Source organism: Bos mutus, unplaced genomic scaffold (genome assembly GCF_027580195.1).
Source record: "Bos mutus isolate GX-2022 unplaced genomic scaffold, NWIPB_WYAK_1.1 CTG876, whole genome shotgun sequence".
In the NCBI taxonomy this organism is placed as follows: domain Eukaryota; kingdom Metazoa; phylum Chordata; class Mammalia; order Artiodactyla; family Bovidae; genus Bos; species Bos mutus.
In genome coordinates, this window is record NW_027220351.1 from 2,094 (window position 1) to 14,889 (window position 12,796).

Genomic DNA, 12,796 nt, shown 5'->3' on the forward strand with positions numbered 1-12,796 from the left:
AGATGAATTTCCATGTCATCACAGAGAAAAGGAACAGAAAGATGCTACACCCCAGGTTCCCCCAAGTGGCCCAGGCCATCACTACTGAGAAGGCTGACCACTCCCTCTTCAATCACAGAGGTAAGGATCAGCCTGGCTGCTTCTCTGGGTCAGGGCTCCTCTTCCTCCTTCCTCACAGCCTCTGCAGACGGGGCTGGGAAGGCCATGCAAAACCATCGGTTGATTCTGAGTGGATACTCCATGACTTCCTACTTGCTGGTCTCTGTACAGGCCTGGTGACCACACAGGAACTCGAAGCAAGCAGGGTCGTTGTCAGACACCTGCCAGTACTCCAGGTACCCCTCATACACCCACACTTGGGTCAGCAGCTCTCTGGGTTCCCCAAAACACAGTGCTCCCTCCTGACAAACATCCTCATTTGCTGAATGTTCCCCAGACTTCCTCTTCAGGCTGAGGACCAGCACCAGGAGGCTGGCCTTGAGCATGCTCTGCCCACTGCTCTGCATTGCATCGCAGGTGAGGCCCAGGGTGGGGACCATGATGTAGATGTGCTCCCTGGGGTCTACCTCCCTCACCTCCACACCAAAGACCAGCTGCAGGCTCTCGGAGGCTTGGCTGAAGACCTCCAAGAAGTGCTCCTGGTTATCCCTGAGGACCTTCTTCAGCATTTCCGCCTGGGAGGTCATCTCCTTGGCCCGATATTTGAGGAGCAGGAACTTCATCAGGTTAGCCACCATCTCATTCAGAGCTTCCTGGGGCAAGGCAGAGCAGGAGACTGCGGGGGAGGAGGCCGAGGCTGATGCAGCCTCCCCCACCTCAGCCCCCAAGAGCTGCACCTCCTCCAGGCCCTGGGCCTCGCCTGGGTCCTGAAGGTCTTCCTCAGGCTTGCTGAGCTCAGTCATCCTGACCACAAATGCAATGCCTGGGATCAAACCACAGACAGGAGTGAGGCAGGGGAACAGATGGGGACCACGCGTCTGGGGGAGAAAGGGGGTATGAGAGGCCTCGGCTGAGCCACGCACTCTGGGAGTTCTGACACAGGCCACTTACAGGTTTCCCCTTGAGGGGTGCTCTCAGACCTCACAGGGGCATGCCTCTGGGGTGGGCAGTCCCCTGGCTACCTGAAGGAGGAAGTAGGGTGGCTCCCCAGGCTGCAGTCAGGACAGTCCGAGATTTCTGGGGCTGACAAGGTGTGGGGATTAGGCCCTTGTGGGGTCCCTTCTGTTCTGGGATGGGGAGCCCCTGGTGCATATTCAGGCCACCTTCCTCACCTTGACTCCTAGCACTGCCTGGACCTCCTCTGCTCTCTGACCTCAGGACACGGGCCTCAGACTTCTGCCTTCACCTTCTGGTTCCTGGAATTCCTGTGAGAGAAATGGAGGGGCACCTTGGGGGTATCCTGTGGCACAGCCCTGAGCCTTATGGGATGGTACGAGGAGTGGACTCTGTGAGGTCCCCCCAGTTGTGTGGTGGGAGGTCCCCTCAGAGTTCCCTTGTAGTGTTCACCTTTATCCTGGCACGACCTGGTCCCACCCCTCTGGGGGCCTGCGTGGAAACTCAGAAAAAGATGCGAGCCTGAACAGAAAGCACTAAGGGTCCCCACATGTGGCCGCACTGCCCAGGGCCTCCTGCGGGTCCTCAGTTCCTCCTCACGTCCTGCCTGGCCTCCCAGCACTGAGCACAGGGGCCGAGGTCTGCTCAGTCCTCCCTCAGGGTCCTCACCTAAACTCCTTCAAAGCCTAAGAATCTCCCCTCCAATCTCTGAGGCCCTGCCCCTTATATCAAGTCTCCAATGTCTGAGACCCCAAGCTCATGCCCCCATGAGAGTCGCCCCTGACTGACAGCAGGTGCCGGGACCTGTGTGATTCCCTGTGTCCTCCCTCAAGGTTCTCATCTTTAGCCCTGGCAGGTTCGGGGATGCCCCTTGTGTTGACCGGAGGCAGGGCCCTCACACCAAGGCCATCACTTCACTGGGATCCCAAAGGGAAGTCTGTGGCCATGACATCAGGGCTCCAAGCCCAGGGCTTCCCAGAGCTGAGATGATGCCCTGGGCGTTCCTCAACCTCCTCCTGCTCTTCACTTTGACTCTCAGCAGGTCTGGGTACCACCTTCTGTCCCTGACCTTGCTGCCCTTAGAACCAGGCCTTCCCCAGCCAGGACCCCTGAGAGGCAAGCGGGAGTAGGGGGCTCACTCCTACAACCCTGCCAGGGCTGAGAGCAATGATGACCTGGATGTCTTGGGGCCCCAGAGCCCCCGCTAAGGATTCTACCTTTGCTCCTAGCACAGCTGGTTTCTTTCACTCTGCTGACCTGAACCCGGGCACATGACCCAGGCCCTCACTTCACTCCCATTGGGATCAGTGACACTACATCTGAACACCACGCCCCATGGTCCCCCAGGGCTGTCAGGAGGGCTGCACATGCATCCCCTGGGACCCTCAGCCTCCTCTGGTCCTCATCTCAAGTCTCCACAGGATGTGGGCCCCTCCCTCTGCCCACCTGAGACTGGGCCTCAAAGACCAAGCCTCCGACTCCCCGAGTTCACTGACAAAGTGAGGGGGGTGTGGGGTCTCAGCCTGACAGCCTGGACTGGGGCCCCCAGGAGTCCCAATCGGGCTGGGGTTGTATGCTATCAGGATCCTCTGTTCGGGGGCAACTGGAAGCTCTCATCCTCTCTCAGGAGGGGGCCTCATTAACCCTCGAGAGAAGGCTGAAGTCCTAGCACAGATGCTGGATGGGGAGCAGCTGTGCCCGTGACCTTGTGGGAGCACAGGGAACCACTCGCCTTCCCATGGGGGCCACTCAGTGTCACCACACTTTGGAAATTTTGTATAAATGATATTGTTTTAGCTGAAGAGGGTGAGCAGCGGCAGGTGAATTAGGAAGAACTCAGCAGCCTGTAGATGGCCTTGGCCGCTCATAGTGACTTCACACTCCTCCTCTCTGAGGTATCCCCAGGGTCGTCTCCTGGTGGCTCTTTTCCACTGGTTTACACGGATGCCCCCCCCCCGCCTTCCCGCACGGGCCTGTCTTGTGCAGAGTGTCCAGAGGGGCTCTCAGGGGCCAAGAACTCGTGAGTCATGGGTTCTAAGTCTCCACCGGTTGGGCGACTTTAGACTCTTCCCCCAGGAAGGAGAGACATTCGGGAGGAGGGTCGGTGGCTGACCTGCCCTGCACCTGGGGACCCTGAGGGCCAAGGACAGCCTCACTGCAGTTCAGCCTGGCCCCCATGATGACCTGGCCCACACCAGCCCCCCTACAACTCCCCAGAGCACTGCTCAGAGGCCAGAGGTGCTGCCTGAGTGAGGCTTGGGCATCCTCAGGTTTGCTGAGGGTGGGGGCATGCAGAGCTCCTCATCTGGGGGGTTTGCATGGGGCCTCGGGAGGGCCCCTTGTACGGGACCTCAGACCCTGGGGATGGGGACCTTCCCTCCCTTTGCAGAGGCTCAACAGATGGTTAAGCAACTTGCTGCCTGGTCACAGGCCTTGCTTGTGGGGTTGGGCATGGACAAGTCCCAGGCCGTGGTGTCTCATCAGCCTCCCCTGCTGGTTTGCAGCTCAATTCATCCCAGGGCCTTTCCTCATGACAGTTCCCATGGAGTCCCAGGCGGTTACACTGCAGAGAGCTGGCACTCCAGAGCACCACCAGGTTTTCTCATAACAGACTAAGTCTTGTTTCTGTCATCCAGAAATATACTCTTCGAGCCTCCCCACCTCATCCCTGTTTGGCCACGGCACCTCCGTTTATGAAAGGACAGAGCAAGGTAGCCCAGGGGACAAAAGAGCCACTGAAGACCCAAGATGAGCACTGGTCTGAGGGAGGCTCAGGCAGAGCTGGTGGGAAGTGAGTTGGCCATGGATCACTGGCTCCCCGGGGTCTGCCCAGTTGGGCCTCCAGGGTCACCCTTACCTAGTTGGAGCACTTGTGACGCAGGGCCCCTCTCTCAGACACCCTGTCTGGTTGAATTGCATTTCCACTCTCCTAGACACTGTTGCCTGTGTGGCCCCGGGGACAGAAGTTAACTGATGCCTCTGGAGCCACCTGGCCTCTCCTCTGGTGACCCAGGCATGCGTGGGGCTTGAGACAGTTTGACTGTCCAGGGCCAGCCCATCAAGGCCATGCTCCCTCCCTACACTCCTTTGTGACCTTAGGCTGCCACCTCTGCCCGGCCCAGGAGAACGTGTGCTTAGCCACTTAACTCTGCAGACATCAGTCAAAATCTACCAAGGACTGAGCGGTGGGAGTGAAGTACTACATGGGTCTCTTTTGATGTCAGGCAGTCTTGACTTTGTAAGTAAAAGTTGCCTTTTGGGACAAGCAGATGATTTGAGATTGCAATCTGCACATCTCTGCTTTCTCTATAGGTTTACAAGTAAGCAGGTGCCACACATGCTGAGGTTTCTGGGAACGTGGTTTTTAAATAGCAGCATCTGCATGTGATTCCAGGTCAGGAGGCATACAGAAGTCAAGACAAAATATCGAATGAAACCTTCTGAGATTTAAGGTGTTCCCCAGGCAGCAACCTTTGTAAGGGGCTGCATTTTGTCTTGGAAGTGAGCAGCCTGGCCAGGCGTCACAGCAGCTCAGTGCTGGGGCTGACAGAGCCCTGACTTGCACCACCCTGTGCCCTTTCTCAGGGGCCTCCTGTGCCTGGGCAGGACTGCCAACAAGGGAGACCCAGCCTTCTGGTTCTGGTGGACTGGTGTGTGCATGCTCTCCCCTCACCTGACCTCAGAGCTCTTCTCTCTGCAGCATGACCCTGGAGGGCTATTTGCTATGCTCCTCAGGACAAACACTCTTTTAAGAGAAAGTGCGTTATAAACTGGACACCCCAGCGAGCAGAGGGTGCTGAGTTGTGACACCCTTGGAGTGCTTAGCTGAAAAAGGAAAAGAAAAGAGAAACAAGAAAATATCACCAGATTTCGGCCCTGCAATGAAGCCAATCCTCAGGCCTCATGTCCAGACACCAGCGAGTCCCCAAACTGAACACCCACAGGCCTCGGGCAGGGACCACAGGCTCCAGCCCTGTGCATCTCAGGACAGGAAGGGCTCTTTTGGGGACCCCAACTAGGGGAGGCCTAATTTCTCCTCATCTGTCAAGTAAGGAGCCTGGTGGACAGTGTCCCTGTGCCTATTAAGCCATTCTGCCAGGCTCTTGTCAAGCTCTTGACGGGTCTTTTCAATGAATGGGTGCAGAGCATCCGAGGGTCTTCCCCAGGTGTGTATGAGGTGCCCATATTGTGCCAGGTGTGGGTGGCTATCTGTCTTGCCTTTGTGAGCAAGCAGCTGCCTGAGGGGACTCAAATGCTCAGCCAGGCCCAGGATGGAGGTGCTGAAGATGTGTGCTGGGCAGGAAATTCCTTGTGTTTTCAGGTTCTTTATTGCCGTGCAGTATTCTGACAATAGGGCTGCCTTTATCTGACTGAATAGGGTGCATATTTGCGGTCCTCTGGGGGTACACCTGAAGGGGGTAGGAATTATGGGAAAGAATGGCTAGAGATTTTGGGAAAGACAGGCTGCCTGAGCAGTAATAGAAGGGGTTCCAGGCCTCAGCCAAGACAGGCATCCACATGGGGCACAGAGGCACCAGTGTGGCCACTGGGAGCTGCCCAGGGGGCAGGCTGAAATCTGGGTGGGCACAATGGTGGAGCCAACCACTGCCACAGGAGGAGCCATTTGGGCAGGAGACCAGGCAAAGCAGAGCCACAGGCCCTCGATGGGCAGGGCCACCTCTGTCAGGACGGGGATTAGAGAAAACGGAGTCTGTGTGCCCTCGGGTGCCAGGCCTCAGGACCCCACAAAGGGGGTGCGGTTTCTGTCCCCAGAACTCAGCAGGGGTGGCATAGGTCCTGGCCATTGTGGTGGCGGGGTGAGTTCCAGGGGGCTCATGGTCCCCTGGGCATCCTCAGGGCAGGGTGACAGGCCATCCTGTGGCTGTGCAGTGCTGGGCACAAGAGGGATGCCCAGGGCTGCCAGCCTGCCTTCCACCTGCTGGGATGCAGACTTAATGCCCCCTCTCCTCTTCATCTTCCCCAGGATGTGTGGGCTATCTCTTTTCAACAGAGGACTGCAGCAGAACTGTAACTGGGGTTCACTGAGAGAGAGAATGAGAGAGAGAGAGAGAATAGCAAAGTCCAAGTGTCAAAGGCTTACTGAAACCAGCACCCTCCCGGCTAGGCCCCTGGGTGCCCAAACCCAGCCATTCCCAGGCCTCATGGAGAAAGCGGGTCCCTGTCCCACAGGAGGCAGTGCCCCAGCTTGCACATCCTTGGGACTCAGTAACTCACCATCACCTCTCAACCTTGGAAAATGACACAGAGTGGCCCAAGAGTACCCATACAAGTCCCAGAGAGGGGACTTGGCATTTGCAGCAGGCAGACTGCAGAAGCTTCTCTGCTTTCTGTGCAGGTGTTGACCCCTGACCTGTACTTCCTTGGTTGAGCAGGACACTTCCCATGAAAGGACCTGTGGTTCACTGCACTAAACTTCTGTTCCACAGCTATGGGAGTCATGTGCTTAGTCTCTCAGTCATGTTCGACTCTTTGCAACCCCATGGACAGTAGCCCACCAGGCTCCTCTGTCCATGAGGATTCTCCCGGCAAGAATAATGGAGTGGGTTGCCATGCCCTCCTTCAGGAGATCTTCCCAACCCATGGACCGACCCAGATCTCCTACCTTACTGATGGATCTTTCAGGACTGAGCCGTGAGGGAGTCATGGGGGTACACAAACCCCTCTCCCTGCCTGACTCCGCCCTGGGGCCATTTGTGCCCTGGCTGGAGGATAGGAAAGCCCAGCATTTGAGCAATGTCATCTCTTTCCCTTGTGTGACTTTGATCTAAGGGCCCATGGGTCAGTGGTACAGAGTGACACCTGGCCCCCTGGTATCCTGACCCGATTCCTACTGTGCATTCAGCTCACCTCTGTCATCTCCCACAGACATCCCTACCGGAGAAAGAGAGGAGGGGCAGTGACTTCTTTGTGCTGAGAATGCTCAGGCTGACCCGCTCACAACTCCCCAATGCAGCACGCACATTGGCAGCTCCGGCAGTCACGCTTGTTCCCAGTTCTGTCTTTACACACAGCTGTTCTGGTGGCCCTGAGGTTGGCACGCACCCTGCCCCCAGGGCCCAGCAGGTACTCCCCTGCCCTTAACTTGCTCAGGACACAGACAGGCGGCTCCTCCGTGAGCAGGCTGGTCAGGCAGAGGGAGGTGAGCACCTGGCACACTTTGCTGAATCCATACAGACTAAGCTGGCAGACGAAGCTCTTCATGCAGTCTGTCTCAAATACCTTGTCTGAGCCCATCCTCTCCAAAATTTCCTCCAAGAGCTCCTCACTGATGCCTACACAAGTGCCATCTTCCTCCCACAAATAGGACATAAAGCAGTGACTGTTGACGATGGGAAAGGGGAGAGAAAGGAGGCTGCCCTCTCCCCCAGGCAGGGCACCACACTCGGTGTGTGGCCTCTTCAACAAAGGCTCTTACCTCAAAGCCTGGAAAGTGCTCTCTTCCAGCAGCAGCCTGAAGCTGCGGTGGGCACAAGCAGGGCCAGGGTGATCAAAAGGTCCACAGGGTGGGGCGCAGCTTCCTGAGCCTGGGGCCAGAAGCCCTGTGTTTGGAAGAAAGGGAGACCCCCGGAAGCTGGGCACCCCATCCATCACGGGGCCCTCCTTGTCTGCAGCCACATGGAGGGTGATGCATCCCTCCTTCCTGGAAATGGGACAGTGCAGTGGCCAGGAGCAGTCCAGGCTCACAAGGGTGCTTGGCCCCTCATCAAAAGCCTCTGCTTCCTCAGGGCTGACATCACAAGGCAGTCATTAAGTGAAGTAATAAAGGGCTGGCTGCATCCAGGCTGGTTAGCGTGTCAGCCTCCTAGTCCACGCTTGTCTTGGCAGCGGGCACCATGACACTTGTGCATGGGGGTGAAGTCTCAGGCCGAGCATTCATGCAAACTGGGCACAGTCTTCTGGTCCTGGAGTCCCAGGTCTGGGCAGACGCGCACCGACAGACCTGTGATCCTCAAAGTCAGCCCCTCCTCTGTGTTCACAGGTGTCTTGAGGGTTCTGCATGGCACCCTTGCGCTCAAGCACAGCCTCGTCCAGGGTGGGGATCCATGGTCAGGGGTACAGCCAGCCAGTCCTCTATGCACCTCATTGGCTGGGCATCCGGTCCCCCACACAGACCCTCTCTAGGCCCTGCCATTGGTCTGCTGGACCCCCAGGGTGGGGGCTGTAGAGGTGACGGGTGAGGTCCCAGGGACACAGAAGGAGGACAGGCTGCTGTCCTCTGGGCTCCGCAGCCTGCCCATGTCCACCCCAGGCCGGCCTTTCTCTGCACATCACAGTCCCAGGCATGTGGGAGGGGGCAGTCTCCCTGGGCCTTCATGCAACAGTGTGGCTCCCTCTCCTGTGACCACTGTCCATGGGAACTCCATCTGGCTCTGCATCCAGGCCATGAGAGATGCCATCCTGCTCTGGGGCCTGGTGCTCTAGCATCAAAGAGGTGGACGTGCAGGGCTGCCCACACAGGAAGCCCACCCTACTAATGCCCCCCACCCCAACTCTGCTCCTGGTGTTGAGGATCTTCCCGAGACTTTTAGAATCAGAAATGCCTCTGAGGTTGAAGCGTCAGCCATCCAGGGCCCAGGCGCCCAGTGGGTGAGAAGTTGGGCTCAGGTGAGGAGATGCCAAGGTGGGCACCACTGCCCTGCTGATCCCCAGTTGCCTGGCTCACCCACTCTGAGCCTCTGTTTCCCCACACAGGTAATCCTAGGGGCATCTGCCTCACAGGGTCCTGAGGACTCAGGGGAGGCACAGGAGGTGGCAAGGTTCCTGACATGTATGTCTGCCATGTAGTTATGGGGAATCGTGCTGTGTATGACAGCAAGTCTGCATCTAAGGCGCCTAAGCACTGATCTCCCGGTGGACCTTGGCTCCGTGCTGGAAGCCTCTGGTCACCAGCGAGGGGTGGGCTTCCTTCTTGATTCTTGCAAACTGGGGGCTGACACACCACGTGAATTAAATCTCTCTAGACACAGCTCAGGTTAACTAGATAGCATTGCCCGGTGTTTCCTGTAGACAAAAGCCCTATTCAGTGCCCTCCCATGTGACCCGGGGGTGCTTCAGACCCCTAAAAAGCCGAGTTCCATTTTAGACTGTCTGGGACCCTGCAAACACTTTTGGCTGCCTCCTCAGCTATCAGGATTGTGGGCACTCCCTGCCAATGGCTGAATCCCTGGGCCCGCCCTTTCCTCTCTGTATGTCTTGGCTGCTCCTGCGTACTCCTGAGAGATGGTCACCCACCCTTGCTCCCCTCGGCTGCCTGTGGCAGCTTGAGGTTCCCTTTTGCCCTTGCTGAGAGAACGCCCAGCGTCCTGGTAACGAAAACTACTAGAGCTCATTGATGAATTCAGTGAAGTTGTGGTATACAAATTTAATATATAAATCTATTCACATTTCTGTACACTAACAGCAACTAGCGAGAAGATAACTTCAGGATATTATCCCATTTACCATTAAATAATCCCATTTAACTGCATCAAAAAGAATAAACTACCTAGAAATAAACCTACCTAAGGAGGCAAAAGACCTGTACTTGGAAAACTGTAAAATATTGATGAGACAAAGTGAAGAGAGTGCAACAACAAAAATGTGCCACAAAAAAGACCAGACACTATAAAATAAAGTAAAAAGAGAAAAAGAGCAGAGCTGGAGGAATTAAGCTTCTTGACCTTGTACTACAAAGCTATAGTAATCAAAACTGTATGGTACTGGCACAAAAACAGACATACAGCTCAATGAAATAAGATAGAAATCATAGAAAGAAGCCTGTGCACCTATGGTCAATTAATCTACAACAAAGGAGGCAAAAATACAGTATACAGTGGAGAAAAGACAGTCTCTCCATCAAGTGGTGCTGGGAAAAGTGGTCAGTTGCATGTAAAAGAATGAAATTAGAATATTATCTAACAATATATACAAAAACAAACTCAAAATGGATTTGAGACCTATGTGTAAGATTGAATATGCAAAACTTCTGGATGAAAACATGGGTAGAACACTCTTTGACATAAACCATAACAGCATTGTTTTTGGATCCACCTCCAAAAGTAAAGGAAATAAAAGCAAAAATAAACAAATGTGCTTCCCACATGGCACTACTGGTAAAGAAATTGCCTTCCAATACAGAAGACATAAGAGACGAGGGTTCAATCCCTGGGTCGGGAAGATACCCTGGAGAACGGCATGGCAATCCACTCCAGTATTCTTGCCTGGAGGATTCCATGGACAGAGGAGCCTGGCGGGCTACAGTCCATAGGGTTGCAAAGAGACAGACACGACTGAAGCGACTTAGCATAGCATAGGGACCTAATTAAATCTAAAAGTTCTTGCACACCAAAAGAAACCATTGAAAAAAATGAAAAGAAGTTACGGAATGAGAGAAAATATTGCAAATAACTGATTTGGGGTTAATATCCAACATATATAAATAGCTCCAAAACATAGTGTCAGGAAAAAAAAAAACTTTAAAAATGGGCAGAAAAAATGAATAGAAACTTTTCCAAAGTATATATACAGATGGCTAACAGGCACATGAAAAGATGCTCAACATCACTAGCCCATCAGTTCAGTTCAGTTCAGTTCAGTCGCTCAGTCGTGTCCAACTCTTTGGGACCCCATGAATCGCAGCACGCCAGGCCTCCCTGTCCATCACCAACTCCCGGAGTTCACTCAGACTCACGTCCATTGAGTCAGTGATGCCATCCAGCCATCTCATCCTCTGTCCTCCCCTTCTCCTCCTGCCCCCAATCCCTCCCAGCATCAGAGTCTTTTCCAATGAGTCAACTCTTCACATGAGGTTGCCAAAGTACTGGAGTTTCAGCTTTAGCATCAGTCCTTCCAAAGAAATCCCAGGGCTGATCTCCTTCAGAATGGACTAGTTGGATCTCCTTGCAGTCCAAGGGACTCTCAAGAGTCTTCTCCAACACCACAGTTCAAAAGCATCAATTCTTCGGTGCTCAGCTTTCTTCACAGTCCAACTCTCACATCCATACATGACCACTGGAAAAACCATAGTGTTGACTAGATGGACCTTTGTTGGCAAAGTAATGTCTCTGCTTTTCAATATTCTATCTAGGTTGGTCATAACTTTTCTTCCAGGGAGTAAGTGTCTTTTAATTTCATGGCTGCAGTCACCATCTGCAGTGATTTTGGAGCCCAAAAAAATAAAGTCTGACACTGTTTCCACCGTTTCCCCATCTATTTCCCATGAAGTGATGGGACCAGATGCCATGATCTTCATTTTCTGAATGTTGAGCTTTGAGCCAACTTTTTCACTCTCCTCTTTCACTTTCATCAAGAAGCTTTTAGTTCCTCTTCACTTTCTGCAATAAGGGTGGTGTCATCTGCATATCTGAGGTTATTGATATTTCTCCTGGCAATCTTGATTCCAGCTTGTTCTTCTTCCAGCCCAGCGTTTCTCATGATGTACTCTGCATAGAAATTAAATAAGCAGGGTGACAATATACAGCCTTGACGTACTCCTTTTCCTATTTGGAACCAGTCTGTTGCTCCATGTCCACTTCTAACTGTTGCTTCCTGACCTGCATATAGGTTTCTCAAGAGGCAGGTCAGGTGGTCTGGTGTTCCCATCTCTTTCAGAATTTTCCACAGTTTATTGTGATCCACACAGTCGAAGGCTTTGGCATAGTCAATAAAGCAGAAATAGATGTTTTTCTGGAACTCTCTTGCTTTTTTGATGATCCAGTGGATGTTGGCAATTTGATCTCTGGTTCCTCTGCCTTTTCTAAAACCAGCTTGAACATCTGGAAGTTCATGGTTCACATATTGCTGAAGCCTGACTTGGAGAATTTTGAGTGTTACTTTACTAGCGTGTGAGATGAGTGCAATTGTTTGGTAGTTTGAGCATTCTTTGGCATTGCCTTTCTTTGGGATTGGAATGGAAACTGACCTTTTCCAGTCCTGTGGCCACTGCTGAGTTTTCCAAATTGGCTGGCATATTGAGTACAGCACTTTCACAGTATCATCTTTTAGGATTTGAAATAGCTCACTGCCGCCGCTCCTGACCTTGACGTGGAATAGCTCCTGTAGGCCCTCCTGCACCCATGCAGCCACTTCTCCTTGGACGTGGGGTTGCTCCTCCAGGCCACCGCCCCTGGCCTCGGGCATGGGGTAGCTCCTCTCGGCCGTTCCTGCACCGTCACAGCCTGGCATTCTCAGCCGCTGCCACTATCCCATCAGGGAAATGCAAATCAAAATCACAATGAGATGCCACCCCATACCTGTGAGAATGGCTATCATCAAAAAACCACAAATAACAAATGATACCAAAGATGTGGCAAAAAAGGGAATCTTTGTGCACTGTTGGTGAGAAAGTATATTGGTGCAGTCACTGTGGAAAATAGTAGGGACATTTCTCAGAAAACGAAAATTGAACTATGTGACCCAGCAGTTCCATTCCTGGGTATATATGCAAAAAACCCAAAAACACTGATTTGAAAAGATACATGCTCTCCAATGTTCACAGTAGAATTATTTATAATTGTCATATATGGAAGCAATCTAAGTGTCCATCAATGGATGAATGGATAAATAAGGCATGGCGTGCACACAAAACACACACATACACACACACACTCATGCGTGAGCGTGCACACACACACACACACAATGGAATACTATACAGACTTAAAAATTAATGGCATTTTGCCATTTGCAGCAACATGGATGGGCTGGGAGGGCATTATGCTAAGTGAAAGGAATCACACAGAAA

General features: G+C 53.2%; 1 protein-coding gene across 1 annotated transcript; it reads right to left on the bottom strand.

Moving 5' to 3' along the window:
* Positions 1 to 248: 248 nt before the first annotated feature.
* On the bottom strand, positions 249 to 902 carry LOC138987153 (melanoma-associated antigen 6-like). The gene has a single exon (XM_070367048.1). The coding sequence runs from the start codon at positions 900 to 902 to the stop codon at positions 249 to 251; it is 654 nt and encodes a 217-aa protein (XP_070223149.1).
* Positions 903 to 12,796: the final 11,894 nt, after the last annotated feature.

Coding starts and splice junctions, on each gene's coding strand:
- LOC138987153 (XM_070367048.1), bottom strand. CDS start 902: ATGACTGAGCTCAGCAAGCCTGAGGAAGACCTTCAGGACCCAGGCGAG.